Below are 15846 nucleotides of genomic sequence, written 5' to 3'. Positions count from 1 at the left end.
ATTCGGATTTTCACCTGCTTAATTTATTCAAGGATATCCAAAAGTATTACATTCGCAAAAACTAAGGCAACAATTTGACCGAAAGATGGTTTTTGGGTTCCAAAAGGGGGAGGGTAAATCCCAAATATAATTTGCTGTTTTCAAAATAAAGTAAAACAACCAAAATAATTCTATGTATGTTTTTGAAAACATGTTTAAATGAAACCAGCATATATAAAAGAATGAAAAATGACAAACATTCAACCGATACTTAAAGATTGTTTATATAAAACGGAGGATTTAGTCAGGGGAGTCTTTTAGGTAATTTTCAAATAACACGTGTTTGGTTTACTCAATAATTTTCTTTCTAATTAACATTTTGATGTGAAATTTACAACTTTACTTATTGAAAGTCACTTACATAAAAGTAATCATCTAAATGATCATCTATCTTAAGTGAATTTAATATATATTTGTATATTTCATATAATATAGCTCAGCACCTGTGGCTGAAGTGAGGTCCAGACCCTGATATATTTTCTTACTTATCAAAGTTAACATAAAAATAAAAAATGGCATTTGCCACCAAAACTACAGTAGAATGATTAGTTTAATATATAAAAAAAAAATTGCTGGTAATTTCAAGTCTCCTTGCTTCAAAGACAGTATCTGTTTTAATCGGTAAAATTTATATCGCTTTCATTGTTTTATCAATTGTTCTGTCTATTTGCAATGTTAATGTGCTGATTTTACATAATGGCATTTTGAGATAAGCATGCAACTTGGCATAGATATTAGTTATATGTTAATAAATCTAATTTGTGAAAGTTTTTTACTTATCCCACAATGCATTATTGCTATTAAAAAAAACACTTTTTCTTGTGTTTTTGAATACAGGGACTGAAGTAAAGACAGAAAATATAACAGGATAAAAGCAGGACCATAGTCTAAGTCCAGATTAGCTAAATGACCAATGACGCAAATTTTGTATCTAGGATACAGGTAACGCTATTGACGTACAGTGGATTTGAAAGGATTCAGAACGACTAAGTTAAGAAATATCTCAGAAAAAAAACCCAGAAAAAACCTAGTCAGAACCTTTCGGTGAATTCATGATATTCTTAGTCCTTTTTCTTTAAAGATGTAATTGTGATCGCATAATTATGCGTCTGAGTGTGAATTTATAGATGTGCTTACATGTGCTAGACAACTACAGAATAAAGTTAATCATAGGTCGATTTGTAATGATTAGTGCAAGTGAATGATTTTGTGTGAATCTATCTGGAAATGAGCATAGGAAGTCCTATAAACTGTGACCATGTTTTCCGGCTCCAATATCCCGATGTAATTGTAATCAAATGCAGTTTGTGTATTTTCAGTAAATATACTCCTGCTCAAACACAGCAGCTGTGTTCGGTAAGTGGGCAGTTACGATAAAATCCATATACGAAAACTAATGGAGTTAAACACCTTTGAGTAACCAAACTTGGAAATAATGATTACTTATTTATACACTGCTGAAATTCAGCTTTAACTTCAACAACCATTGCATATGTAGTAAATTGACTATATCAATGCAAATTAGTTAGTTTGCTCACCCTTAAATATCTCAATATATTTCTCCTACATTTATTGTGTGTTTTATGATCTTTTTCAGTACATGAAATGCAAACTAGCTGAATGAAACCTCTGCCAATAGGCTAAATAAAATAATATATTAATGAGTTTAGTAATGTAGGTGTTATAAGTTTATCACGGGGGATGACATCCTCAATCCCTGACCACGGATATTTTGAACGTTTCAGAGAATTGATAAACCAGAATCAATGAGATACTACTGATTTCATTATATTAGATATAACAAACGTACATACACATTTAAACACACCACGTTAAACTCCAACAACCAAACCACACAGAGATCAGTCGAATTTTCAAACAGAAAATATGTGGATTAAATCATACTTAGCTCATCAAATTCGTTCCCTGAAAGCAAAATACCTGTCGAAGTTTTACAGTTTGTGCATAGTCACGATTCAGTTTACCTGTTGGCCTATCTGTTGACATGGCACGCCCTTCTGTAAGATATATGTTCATATCAAATTAGATTTCCGAAACACTTTTTACGTAACGTTTTCTTAGACCACAAGAAAAGCTAAACAGAATCAAAAGATTCCCGAAGTATTTTTTAAACACAAAAGATTTACAGTAAATCATTTATAGCAAATTTACAGTATATAAGAACAAAAAAGGACAATAGCAGATGATCTGTGCGAGTTAGTACGAGGTGGTGATAAATACAAGAGGGCTCATAGTTCGTCTCGCTGTCTATAACTCTTAGATTTCCTTTTCCGTTTCTTTGCAGCTTTATTAAATTTCTCGTGTGGTATTGGCAGCACACATCGGAATCCGACATTGTGTGCCGTGTAGTCGGGAGCTAGACCCATCCTGAAACAATTCCAAACACGCAGCATGAGTACGAAAAACACATTTTAAAGGCATTTGCTGCTTAATATAGTGCATTGTACAGCTTGATCTGTACAATATAATTTTCATATTAACGTGAACATGCTGCGATTGTTTTTGTACAGAGTGTATAAGAGAAAAACATATTATTATTGTTATTTGTATGGAAATCAACCTGTATGTTATATGACTTAACTGCTAAGACCTATCGTTAGGCAATCCTGACTATAGACAGTTTACAATTATATGTTAGATTATATTAAATGTATCGTCATCATTTGTGTATCTCTTAAATTAATTGTCATCAACTCTTGTGTACCTCTTATATGATCATCATCTTTTGTGTACCTTTTAAATTGTCATCAACTCTTGTGTACCTCTTATATTATCATCATCTTGTGTGTACCTTTTAAATTGTCATCAACTCTCGTGTACCTCGTATATTGTCATCAACTATTGCATACCTCTTAAATGTATCATCATATTTTGCGTACCTCTTACATTATCATCAATTCTTGTGTACCTTTTTTACTATGATCAACTCTTGTGTACCTCTTAAATGTATCATCAACTCTTGTTTACCTCTTAAATGTATCATCAATTCCTGTGTACCTCTTAAATGAATCATCATTTCCTGTGTACTTTCTAATTTATTAACAACTCTTGTGTACCTCATATATGTATCATCAACCCTTGTGTTCCATCAACTTTTGTGTAAATATATCACTGACTTATGTTAACCTCTCGAATATCTCATTGATCCTTGTGTATCTCTCAAATTTAATATTATAAATTATGTATCTTTAAAATATATCATCAACCTTGTGTACTTCTCATATATCAACTGTTGTGTACCTGGCACGTGTGTCATTATTTTTAATGTCTAAGTTATTTTCCATAACAGTATTAAAGTATTACTCAAACCAAACAAATGTCAATAACAAAAGTTATACTCAAACCTAATAAACGCATAATACCAAAATTTACCAAACATGAAATCCAAATATTCTTGTATTTCCAAAACTAATTCCACTCAAACAGATGTTACAATATAGCTATCATCCCGACAAATGATGATTACTTTGCGGGACAAGGACTTCAAAACAACAAGAAAACTCAAAATGGTGATACGGGCGTGTGCTATTACATAGTTCTAAAATAATAAAATGACCATTACACCTCTGTAGGTTTAAACAATGGCCATCTTATTTATATGTTGTATACAACAGTCGTTATACCTCTGTGCTGTTCGAATTATATGATTGCTCTGCCCATCAAAAGTGTCGATGTATGACCCGCCCTTGACGACGTACATCTCTTCCTGTAGTCTACGATCGACCAACCTCTCGAAATATCTCGTAGTTGTCCATTCCCACACGTTTCCCAATACGTCAAACAAATCTGAAAATCAATCGCGTGACATGTCAATATAGTAATCGTTTGAGGTTTAACATTTGTTGTTTTTGATATGTTTAGATTTTTACACAAAAATAAACATTAGTTCTCTTAGCTCAAGGATGCCCCTGTGTGGCATTGCTAGGCTATATACTCCCTTTTCTTGCCATGCCATACGACTCGTTATTTAGTTTGAACCTATGTTTAAAACAGCATCCCTACCACGTAGGTAGAACAACCTATTGTTATATCGTTCACTGTAACTTTAGGTTACTTATGTATTGCTTGATAGTTATTTTCGAGTAAATTCACATTAATTACTCAAGTATCTGGCGAACTTCTATGTATAGATCATTCGTAAGCTATATTCGGAATAAGATTCATCAGTTTGGTATAAATAATAAATGCTAAGTTTGTTTTGAACAAAACCTATTTTGCGAGCTTTCGATAACGTCTGTTTCCTTTGTCAAGCAAGGAGTGCAAATCTTTGCTTGACAAAGGAAAGTGAAGTTTTCGAAAGTTCTAAAAATAAGTTTTCGATTCCTGTTGGCGTTCAAAACAACATTAGCCTTTACGTAAGGTATATGTTGTGCGTGAAAAGTGCAAATATTCTACTACTCAACCGGTCGGAGGATAAAAAGACGTCACATTCTCAGAAACGCGTCCACAGTTAAACAGTTTGGAAAAATGGTCTTACAACAAGCACGACGAAAGTCATTTGTAGACGAAGAAGGTTGATTCTTTTAGGGAATGTATTTATTACCCAGATCGTATTTATCCTAACGGTTAAAGAATACCATATCGCTACCAGACCTCTCAGCAAATATTCACAAGAAACTGTTCCGACTTTGAATATACTTTTTTAGAAACCCCACTTATCTTGTCTGCTAACGTGACATTGGTAGGTGAGCACTTACCGTAGTCATTCTGAGGTTTAAATGCGTTGACTGGGGACAGCCCTTTCCAACCGTCCCTGTGGTTTGTGCTGTTCGGAAACGGACCCTATTGTGAAAAATAAGACTATATCATGCTACATCACATACGGTGAAATCACTTATTTTCGTGTGGTTTTTAATTTCGTTGATTTCGTGGTCTTCGTCATCCACAAATTCCTACGTTCACGAAGTAATTACAAGTTTGATGTATTTTCCGTTTAAGTAGGAACTCGTAATTTACGAATTAAAGTATCCACGAAACGGTGTTTTGTCGAGAAACTACAATATTTGGGCTCCACGAAAGTATCTGATTTCACAGTATTTAATTAACATTCAATTGGATATATAATATATATCTATCTGCAATCAGATTGTTCCAGACGAATAATCACTTCATTTACATGAAACACTGAGTTCCAGCAATCTTTCACATTTTACCGGTGTAAGATGTCGTTTTGAGTATAATATTATATGAAAAGTATAGTAAAAACAGAAACATTTCATCAGACCTCACTTCACATATACAATAGTACGACCTGAATTTAGATGTTAGCTACCTTATAGTGACATGACTCTCAGTTCTAAAAGAGTTCGTGATGGATAGTGGAATAGTTTTCTTATGAATAATTATAAATTCGAAATATGTACGATAGTATGAACTGATGCTAAAGAAACAGTTCCAAGGGAGATTACTCATACACATATCATGAGTTTAAAGATGGGATACAGAGTTGAAGTTAATGTTAAATTTGCCCTATAATTAAAATAAAGTTCTTCATTCTGCCTTAGTTTATCTATTCTGTTCTTATAAGTATTGATATTTGAAGCGGATACAATGTCCACCGGAAGGTTGTTCCAGGTACTTTGCTAATTTCGGTAATAGTTCACTACCTACGATATATGAAATGTTATGGTTACTTATCTGGATTTAAAAAAATGTTCAGAAAGTATCAATATCACAAATAAAAGAAGAAGTCTAAAGAGAAATACAAGAACAAAAAAATATCAAAATAACTTCAGTTACTTTGGCCCCATACTGTGTAGCTACACAGGCTGGATATTAGGTTTTATCGATCGACGATACAGGTACAAAGTACCATGTAAGATACAATCTGAGGTAGCAGTATACAGTAGAGGGTTGTGGCCATGGGTGATATTTTTGTGAAATGGCTAACCCCTGTGTAATGATATGTAAAAAAAATATAAAAATAAAACTGTACTAAAATTGGTATAAGCATGATGAAGTGGGCTATGTGAGCTTCGCATTTGTAAAAAAAAAAAGAAGATTTCTTTGGTTCGAGAATAGAATTTTGGCCATAATCCGAAAGGGTGCGTACACATGAAAAGTTAGCTTTACAGGAGGTAAAATTTTGACAACAGCACACGACGCAAAATTGCAAAAAATCAAGTTTTACAACTTTACTGGGACCCAGATAATTCTGCAACCAGGTAGGTAATCTATACTTTCAGACAGAGTTTAGGAAAAAAATTACTAGTTGCGGGGGTCCAATTTTGGGTTTAAAATAGCATTTTTTGGCATTTTTTGGTAATTTTTGATGTGGTAACCATGGTTTTCACACAAGTGACATACATAGAAAAAGAGGTTTATACACTTCTCAGTACTTTATATGTATTGTAAATGTAATGCAGTTTACAAATATATATATGTATACATGTGTTGAGTAGGGTAAATCCGCTGTGTTCACATTTCCTCGACATGTGCCTTGTTTATCAGAGTCGGGCCATTTCTACTGTACACTGCTACCTGAATCCCTGGGTTTTAAAGTAAACATGTCTTACATACTGTAACTGCGCAAAGAAATTGTGTGCCTCTGGTTATCTTACATGGAGTCCGTCGAGATGATATTTTGAAGTGTATTAAAACACAATACATTGCTTCATAGAATGATACTGTTAGTATGTTATGATATATAAGATTTTTGATATAATACAATAAATCATAATGCTTCAAAATACTAACTGTTAACGGCAAATCGTTTTCAATACATAAGATATAATTTATCAAGAAACTCAGTCATTCGGTAAACAAATGTGTACTTTGTCAAATTAATTAAATTTGATTAAACTATTCTAGGTAATATTTGTGGAGCGACATTTATAATATCCACTTGTTCATTATGAACAATAATCAAATTATTCGGTTCCAAAAGACATTGTTTAAGTGAAGTAAGTATTGAATACGGTACAATTAGTTTCACTAATTAAACCGTGTAGAATACCACGGGATGTCCTTAGAGTCAGGTGTCGGTAAAAATGAGGTTTCACTATACATACCTGCCATATGTTTGCCCTATTTCTTTTGTAACTCTCGCCCCATGGGTAAGTCAGCCCTAAAACAAAACGTAAAATGGAACATTACTTGGGAACTTACGATGGTAGGAGTATTGGTAAGGGGAGTTGGACCGACAGAGGACAAAGGGAGATAAGAATGGTCGGAAGGGTCGAACTACACTCTGATGGATCGCGAGAGGCAGGAAATGGAAGGTAACTTCATCGTAGTAAGATTTTGGGATGACAAGACCTGTCAATCCCTATTTAATTACAATTATCTAACGTATCACCTCTTCCGGGCCCGTATTTATAAAACCGTCATCATGCTCAAGCATGGATTCTGTGCTCAATTCATGTCAAATGATCAAAAAGTCAAAACTTTACACTGAAACAGTATTTTGCTTTAAGTCTCTTCGAATGTTTTTCCAAATCATTGACAAAATAATATTTGTTATTGATTTATAGCCAGAACAAAACAATCAGGCTTGAGCACAAAATCCATGCTTGAGCATGAGAACGGTTTTATGAATACGGGCCGAGGTCTAAACTTACCATCTGCCCCGCCCCTAGCGGCATACTCCCACTCGTGTTCCGTCGGCAGCCGTTTACCCTCGTTCTTACAGAAGGTCGCCGCGTCGTTCAGAGTAACGTGGACTACAGGGTGATCCAGAGTGTGTTTGATAGTGGAGTCTGGACCTTCGGGCTGCCACGAGAAAATAGTGGTATAAATGGTAGAGCGAAGTAATTATTTAAACCTTAGACCTTCGAATCCTAAAATTACCCAAATATGTTTTTACACTCATAATACTGTTGCTTATTCTTTTCTTTATTTATTTTAACCTTTTTTCATACAGGTTCCACAAAGAACTTTTTCTTTTCAGTAATGATTTATCAAACCAAACGTTGTGCCGGAAAAGAGTGTCCAGGGCATAGTTATAGTTGCTGGAAGTAGTATTCATAAACCATAGTTTGAATAGAGGTGGTAATCTTTCTAGTTATACAAGGTTTCTGGTCAAGTTGGACAGTATATAAAAACCCATTTCATACTTCTACGAAAAGAGAGCAATCGTGTATACACTTTATGAAGAACTATTCATAGTGAAATACTTTTGTGCTAACCTCTAACAGGTTCAAAGTCATTTTTATCGTATTACTTCAATAAAAAAAATTTTTTTACCATAGATGTGAAAAAGGCAACAAAGAAAAATATAGCCATGTGATTAACTAATCACAGTCATTAGATTTGTTAGCAGTCTGGCGCAGTTCTATTTGTACGTATGCAGGCATCTTAAACTGTATTTTGAATTTATTTTGATGAGGTGTTTTTTTGTGTAATTTACTGGATATTAGCGCAAGCAGGCATTGCTGCCTCTATATCCACATCAATATAATTTAAAATACATTATCGTAAACATAGCATAAGTCTGTATATATATTAGCTGTAGGATCGTACGTCAACTCGAGATCTTTCCAGAATTCGACCAAGTTTTTCTCGAGGTAAAATACGTTCCGAGATGAAGTAAGATCTTGTGGGAGACAATGCCGGATACCTATTATTCTATGAGTAAATATTCAAGTATGAATGCTTAAGTAATTTAATGTCTGCAGTTTTGACAAATTAGTAACACCGACAATAAGATAAATATCAAATAATATATATTTGTTGGTATGTTTTCTAAAAAAAATGTACTTTTATAAACAAATAGCAGCAAGAACTATTAACCGTGCATCATGAAATATTTTTGAATGAAAGAGTGTTGCATACCATCATCAATGTTAAAAAGATGTCTTTAAGTCCTTAAATAAATGCGACAACAAAAAAGCGTCCCTACCTTCCGCCAGGTGGCGCCGTGGACTGCCACCCACCAGGGGTCCCTAGACGGGGTACTTTTGGCCAGAGTCTCCTTACTGACAAAATCCCGGAATACCCAACTCCACCCTCGGATTTCACTTCCGGTGTAATGGCGCTTTCTCTTTTGACGAAATTTCCTGGTTTAAAAAGAAAACATCTGGTAAAATCTTACTATAGTGATACAGCCAGTTGTCAGACCCACGAGACAAGGCCATCACTTAAGTGGTTATACAAGATGTTGAATTACCCAAGGAGCCGAACGCCTTTTCAGCTGGGACTCTTCGAATCATCCGCTGATGTAACCGACGATAGGCTATGAACATTACAACTTCATTTTGATAACCGACTGATATGTACTATCAAAACACATTCACATAAGTCTATGATAAAACTCTACATGACCAGACCATTGCGGTTGTCTGTTTGATAAAACTTTACATGACCAGAGCCTTGCGGTTGTCTGTTTGATAAAACTTTACATGACCAGACCCTTGCGATTGTCTGTTTGATAAAAACTTTACTGACCAGAATCTGGCGTTTGTGACCGGGAAGCGATCGATGATGAAGGATCCCACCCCTATGTTGTGAGGAGGATATTCTCCGCTGTCGGAGCGTGGGTCATTGACGCCCATCATAAATTCCCCGCCATTTACTGTCCGCACAAGATTAAGATGTTCGTAGGTGTCCACCACTGAAAAAGGAAACAAAGCTGCTATGAACAATTGTTAGTTACTCAGATTATTGTGCTAGTTTGTAAGTTAAGTGATAACAAATTACAACAGGTCGTCTATATCTATTATCATAGTTGGATGAAAAACACAATAAATAATATATACTATTGTTTCATTTTATTATAATTTCAAAATGGAGTGCTTTCAGAGTCTCATTCCTTCAAGACATTTTATGTTGTTCCGTTGATCAAATCAACAGTGGGTACCTATATAACCGTACTATTGTCACTATGGTTGAATAAATCCTTGATATATGTAACCTTACTGATTTCACAATAGTCAAATAAACACTGGATACCTATATAACCTTACTGCTGTCATTATGGTCAAATATATATTAAATACTTTTATAACAATATGCTATTATCACTATGACCATGTAAATACAATACTGTTTTTATTTTAGTCAAATAAACACTAGGTACCTTTATAACTGTGATGTCTGAAACTATCGTAAAATGAATACTGAACAAATTTTTTTTATTATATTTTCCAAAATTTTATGACATAAACATATATATACATATAATGTACATGGGCGTCTAGAATAGCCTTTAAATAATGTAAATACTGTTCAAAATATTCGATCAAATATCGGTATTCGTCATACATATATGTTAACAAAGAAGTATACATTCACATTTTTTATATAAAAATAAACTTCCGGATATTCTTGTCCGTACTCTATTCTAATTATTACTGTACTATATACTGAACATAACTGCTTGACTGCTGGTTCAGCTTCGTCTTAGTGCTAGTTCCACACTGACAAAATCCACTTCAGTGAAAGTATCGTTGTGGCGAAGATGAACTCAGTGAATGTATTCGCCTATTTGTATTTCATTGATTAGTGTGTCCTTGTTACCTCGTCAGCTTAAGATAAACCGCTGCTATTGCTAAGAATACTTAATGCGACATAGAACAATCTACCATGATCTATTTTTGTTCCTTGATTACTTTTATTTGTAAACTCGTCAATCGTTGCACGTGTTGTATAATGTTTGGACAGATGTTGCGAGGAAATCGACCAAACTATTATATATGAGGATTGACCTTCATCTTGACGGCGTATACGGTAGTATGAACGCAGCTGTCAAGGAACACATGCTACGGTGCGCGTAAGTAAAGAAAGAAGTACCCCGGCGCATTATTTGAAAGATGTGTCAATCCGTCGAACTTTTTTTTCACTGCCAATATGCTAATATATACGCAGAGTTTACTAAGCTGAAGAAGAGATTTAAAGTAGCACGAGTTTCCTCTGGCACTGACACCAGACTTAGACATTTTACACCAGACATCTATCTGTCAAAATGCCTAAGTCTGCTGTAGGGCCAGAGGAAACTCGGGCTACATTTATAGTAACTTTGAATACACTGATCGATTTGCTTGGGGCTGTTAATTTATGCGGAACAACGGTATGTCTGTTTTTAAATGTAATATGTTCAGGTATAAATCCTGACGGACTTGCAAATGTCTATGCAGGCCTTGCAAGACTTTGTCAATACTCGCCTGAAAGCAGCATCAGATTACTATGCCTGACCTTATTTCATAAACAAATAACTCTGGACAACCTTTCCACAGTTTGGATTGCCGATAAACGAAAGCGGCCCTGACAAAGGAAATCTGAAATTTTGTTGCTGCAATAAAATATGTTTTCACAGCTTATGTATAGTTGAGCGTTAAAAAGCAGAAGTTGAAGGTCAAAACTATTGCATTACCATGCCGGTCGACATCAAGTAAAAACTGGAAATGATCTTAGATGTCAGTGTCGGACGTAGCAGTTGCTCTTACTGAAACAAAAGTCACTCAAAATGCTGTTATTCGAGCGATACCACTGACACCTAAACGATGTTCATGAACCGGAAGTTCATGATCAGACATGTTAGGTAACTTTTTTTTATAATTATTTTATAATTATTATTTTTATAAACCTAAAATATTTAACACTGATTGCATTAGCGGATACAATATCATCCTCTAGTGTAACGCAGGTTACATTGATCGGTGATACCGCTAATTAATATGTTTAGTATCGACAATGTTAACCGCTGGTGTACATGTAGCTGGGTTACAATAGTGGGTGGATGTACAATAGTGGTTGTTACAGAGCCTTACATACTTAAGTAGCAGGGTTATTGGAAATTGATTAAAGGGTAGCACGGATGAGTGGGTGGGTTTACAATAGTGGTTGTTACAGAGCCTTACATACTTAAGTAGCAGGGTTATTGGAAATTGATTAAAAAGTAGCACGGAATAGTGGGTGGATGTACAATAGAGGTTGTTACAGAGCCTTACATACTTTAGTGGTAGGGTTATTGGAAATTGATTTAGGGGTAGCACGGAATAGTGGTTGGATGTACAATAGAGGTTGTTACAGAGCCTTACATACTTTAGTGGTAGGGTTATTGGAAATTGATTTAAGGGTAGCACGGAATAGTGGGTGGATGTACGATAGAAGTTGTTACAGAGCCTTACATACTTTAGTGGTAGGGTTATTGGAAATTGATTAAAGGGTAGCACGGAATAGTGGGTGGACGTACAATAGAGGGTGTTACAGAGCCTTACATACTTTGGTAGCAGGGTTATTGGAAATTGATTAAAAAGTAGCACGGAATAGTGGGTGGATGTACAATAGAGGTTGTTACAGAGCCTTACATAATTTAGTGGTAGGGTTATTGGAAATTGATTTAAGGGTAGTACGGAATAGTGGGTGGATGTACGATAGAAGTTGTTACAGAGCCTTACATACTTTAGTAGCTGGGTTATTGGAAATTGATTAAAGGGTAGCACGGAATAGTGGGTGGACGTACAATAGAGGTTGTTACAGAGCCTTACATACTTTAGTAGCAGGGTTATTGGAAATTGATTAAAGGGTAGCACGGATTAGTCGGTGGATGTACAATAGTGGTTGTTACAGAGCCTTACATACTTTAGTAACAGGGTTATTGGAAATTGATTTAAGGGTAGCACGGATTAGTGGTTGGGTTTACAATAGTGGTTGTTACAGAGCCTTACATACTTTAGTAGCAGGGTTATTGGAAATTGATTAAAGGGTAGCACGGAATAGTGGGTGGATGTACAATAGAGATTGTAACAGAGCCTTACATACTTTAGTGGTAGGGTTATTGGAAATTGATTAAAGGGTAGCACGGAATAGTGGGTGGGTTTACAATAGTGGTTGTTACAGAGCCTTACATACTTTAGTAGCAGGGTTATTGGAAATTGAATAAAAGATAGGGAAGGTATTGCGAGATAGGTAGGGTAATAATTGAACGAAATTACAAAAATTAGGCTACCGCTCATAGTTTAAATAAAGAAAAAGGTGGAAATATTGAACTTATTCTAGAGTATGTACTGTATGTAGTTTCATTTTATGTAAAAATGCCATGGTGTTATGAAATTCGTGTTAATGTTTTGAAAAATTACTATAAAAAAAAAAATGTTTAAAATAACAGAATTATTTAATGTTACTGGCACAAAAGAACTTGTCAATTTCGCCGAACATATAAAAGTTCGAAATGTAAGAAGAAACCGATTAATCTCCGAACTGTTCGTACAGTGTTGGTGTGGTATTTTATTTTGTGTAAATATCGTAATAAACTGTAAATATTTCACGTTTGAAATCGATGAGTCGAAAGACTCAAGGTTATAAAGAATTTGAACTTGAAAAAAGGACGACAGTAGTGTTGTGAGATGTGTATGTAAGTGAGTGTACACGTACTTTTTCACATTTTCTTTCACTATTACTCACAGCAGTTTCCTCAACTTGATTTACCTTATTTATAAGTAATACTATATAACTTTATAGATATCGTTTCATTTTGATACAGATAACTATTTTGTCATTAAAGATACATAGGTATCTAAATATGTTATATCTATGATGATACAGGTTAAACAAGTAAGTATACAGGTAAAACACGTAAGGATACAGGTTAAACAAGTAAGGATACAGGTAAAACATGTAAGGATACAGGTTAAACAAGTAAGTATACAGGTAAAACACGTAAGGATACAGGTAAAACACGTAAATATACAGGTAAAACACGTAAGGATACAGGTAAAACACGTAAGGATACAGGTAAAACACATAAGGAGACAGGTAAAACACGTAAAGATACAGGTAAAACACGTAAGAGGACAGGTAAAACACGTAAGGAGACAGGTAAAACACGTAAAGATACAGGTAAAGCACGTAAGGATACAGGTTAAACAAGTAAGGATACAGGTAAAATAAACCACGTGTGTTGTAAAACATTAAGTAATACGTACGTTCATCTATGCCAGTAATTAGTTCCAAACCAAATGTTGGTTGCAGATATCGAAAGAATAGAAATATAAGAATATCTCGACATAAACTCCTCCATCTTTGTCTGGTCATTTTTCTTTATAATACCTCAGACGGAACGTTGACGAAAACGTTTTCCAGTACATGCGCAGTGAGATGTCCAGCTGTTACATTTGTCGTGTTGGAGATGAGCATACGTGTATAAATCGATTTGCCTCCTGATTGTACTCGGTGACAAATGTAGTGATTCAAATCTTCAAATCTTATATCGATCGCCACCAGTCAATATTTAGATGTAGACGGTTCAAAAACTGACAGCCACTTACAACATATTTGTCCCGCGATCGATCACGGGAGGTCCTGTAGATATTAATAATTTCGCTTATATTTATTTTTGCGACCGCGCGTTTTAAACAACGGAGGCCGGTTAGTATGGCAACCTAACTGAATATTTATTTACTGAGCAATGCCGATCCCTTTCAGTCATAAAGTCTTACATTTTATAAGGTATACGAGATATGATATATAATTTTACTGATTGTAGAATCGACATTGCTCCTTGATTATAAGTTACGCTGGCTTGATATAGCTTCACGCCCCTTGCAATACATATGTTTATGCTATAATTACAACACAGCATGCGATAGCTAAATGTTCTTTATACCATAATTACGAGTTAACTAAATGTGTAGCTAATAATTAGGACATAAGAAATAAATTATAATTACGACATTGCTAACTCGTAGAGTACGGCATAACTTCATGGTATTTATGGCGAACTAACTTAATGTTGTATAGCCAAAGAGGAGTCGAAAATTATTGCATAATCTTTAGAAATATCTTCAGTTGATGTGTTTACAGAAAATGTTATTACCGGACTATCTAGTGTTACGAGACTAATGAGCCGATTACCTTAGGTTACCTTAGGTTTACAACCAGACATGTATGTTACAGACTACCTTGCTCTCTAAGGTCAGCATGCGATCCCAGATCGTCGGGATACTTTAGGTCACTAGGTAATCATCAGCAAATTGAAGATACGAGTGACCTGATATAGCCAATGTACGTATATGGAGGAGACAACCTTAGATCGCCTCAGTTCACAGAGGTGAAAGGTGACCTGGACCTGAGATAGCCTCAGTTATCAGAGGTGAAAGGTGACCTGGACCTGAGATAGCCTCAGTTCTCCGAGGTGAAAGGTGACCTGGACCTGAGATAGCCTCAGTTCACAGAGGTGAAAGGTGACCTGAACCTGAGAAAGCCTCAGTTCACAGAGGTGAAAGGTGATCTGAGATAGCCTAACTATAAGTTCATAGAGGTTAAAGGTGACCTGAACCTGAGAAAGCCTCAGTTCATTGAAGTGAGAGGTGATCTGAGATACTCTCAGTTCGTACAGGTGAATAGTGACCTGAGATAATCTCAGTTCATAGAGGTGAAAGGTGATCTGGGATAGACTCACTTCAAAGAGTCAAGAGAGGTTATCTGATGTAGCAACAGTACACAGACGGGAGAGGTGATATAAATGATAGTCACGGTACATAGAGGGGAGAGGACAGCTAATGGTAGTCACAGTACATAGATGGGAGAGGTGACATAAATGATAGTCACGGTACATAGAGGGGAGAGGTTACCTAATGGTAGGCACAGTACATAGAGGGGAGAGGTCACCTAATGGTAGTCACATATCATAGAGGGGAGAGGACACCTAATGGTAGTCACGGTACATAGAGGGGAGAGGTAACCTAATGGTGGGCACAGTACATAGACGGGAGAGGTGACATAAATGATAGTCACAGTACATAGAGGGGAGAGGTTACCTAATGGTAGGCCCAGTACATAGACGGGAGAGGTGACATAAATGATAGTCACAGTACATAGAGGGGAGAGGTTACCTAATGGTAGGCACAG

General features: G+C 35.5%; 1 protein-coding gene across 1 annotated transcript; it reads right to left on the bottom strand.

The window, feature by feature from the left end:
• Nucleotides 1-451: 451 nt before the first annotated feature.
• LOC110441430 (sulfatase-modifying factor 2-like) lies at nt 452-14087 on the bottom strand. The gene is made up of 8 exons (XM_021484559.1): nt 13923-14087; nt 9445-9610; nt 8900-9056; nt 7620-7770; nt 7071-7126; nt 4758-4842; nt 3684-3846; nt 452-2427 (listed from the first exon to the last, which is right to left on the bottom strand). Exons 1-8 carry the CDS (start codon nt 14029-14031, stop codon nt 2289-2291), a joined length of 1026 nt encoding a protein of 341 aa, XP_021340234.1. The 5' UTR covers nt 14032-14087; the 3' UTR covers nt 452-2288.
• Nucleotides 14088-15846: the final 1759 nt, after the last annotated feature.

Source organism: Mizuhopecten yessoensis, unplaced genomic scaffold, assembly GCF_002113885.1.
Source record: "Mizuhopecten yessoensis strain PY_sf001 unplaced genomic scaffold, ASM211388v2 scaffold715949, whole genome shotgun sequence".
Classification (NCBI taxonomy): Eukaryota; Metazoa; Mollusca; class Bivalvia; order Pectinida; family Pectinidae; genus Mizuhopecten; species Mizuhopecten yessoensis.
The sequence above is the reverse complement of the archived record's forward strand: the minus strand, read 5'-3'. Positions and strand labels throughout refer to the sequence as shown.

Coding starts and splice junctions, on each gene's coding strand:
- LOC110441430 (XM_021484559.1), bottom strand. CDS start 14,031: ATGACCAGACAAAGATGGAGGAGTTTATGTCGAGATATTCTTATATTT. Junction 9,611..13,922: donor AATTACTGGCATAGATGAAC/GTACGTATTACT, acceptor TTCCTTTTTCAG/TGGTGGACACCTACGAACAT. Junction 9,057..9,444: donor GTCACAAACGCCAGATTCTG/GTCAGTAAAGTT, acceptor TTTTTAAACCAG/GAAATTTCGTCAAAAGAGAA.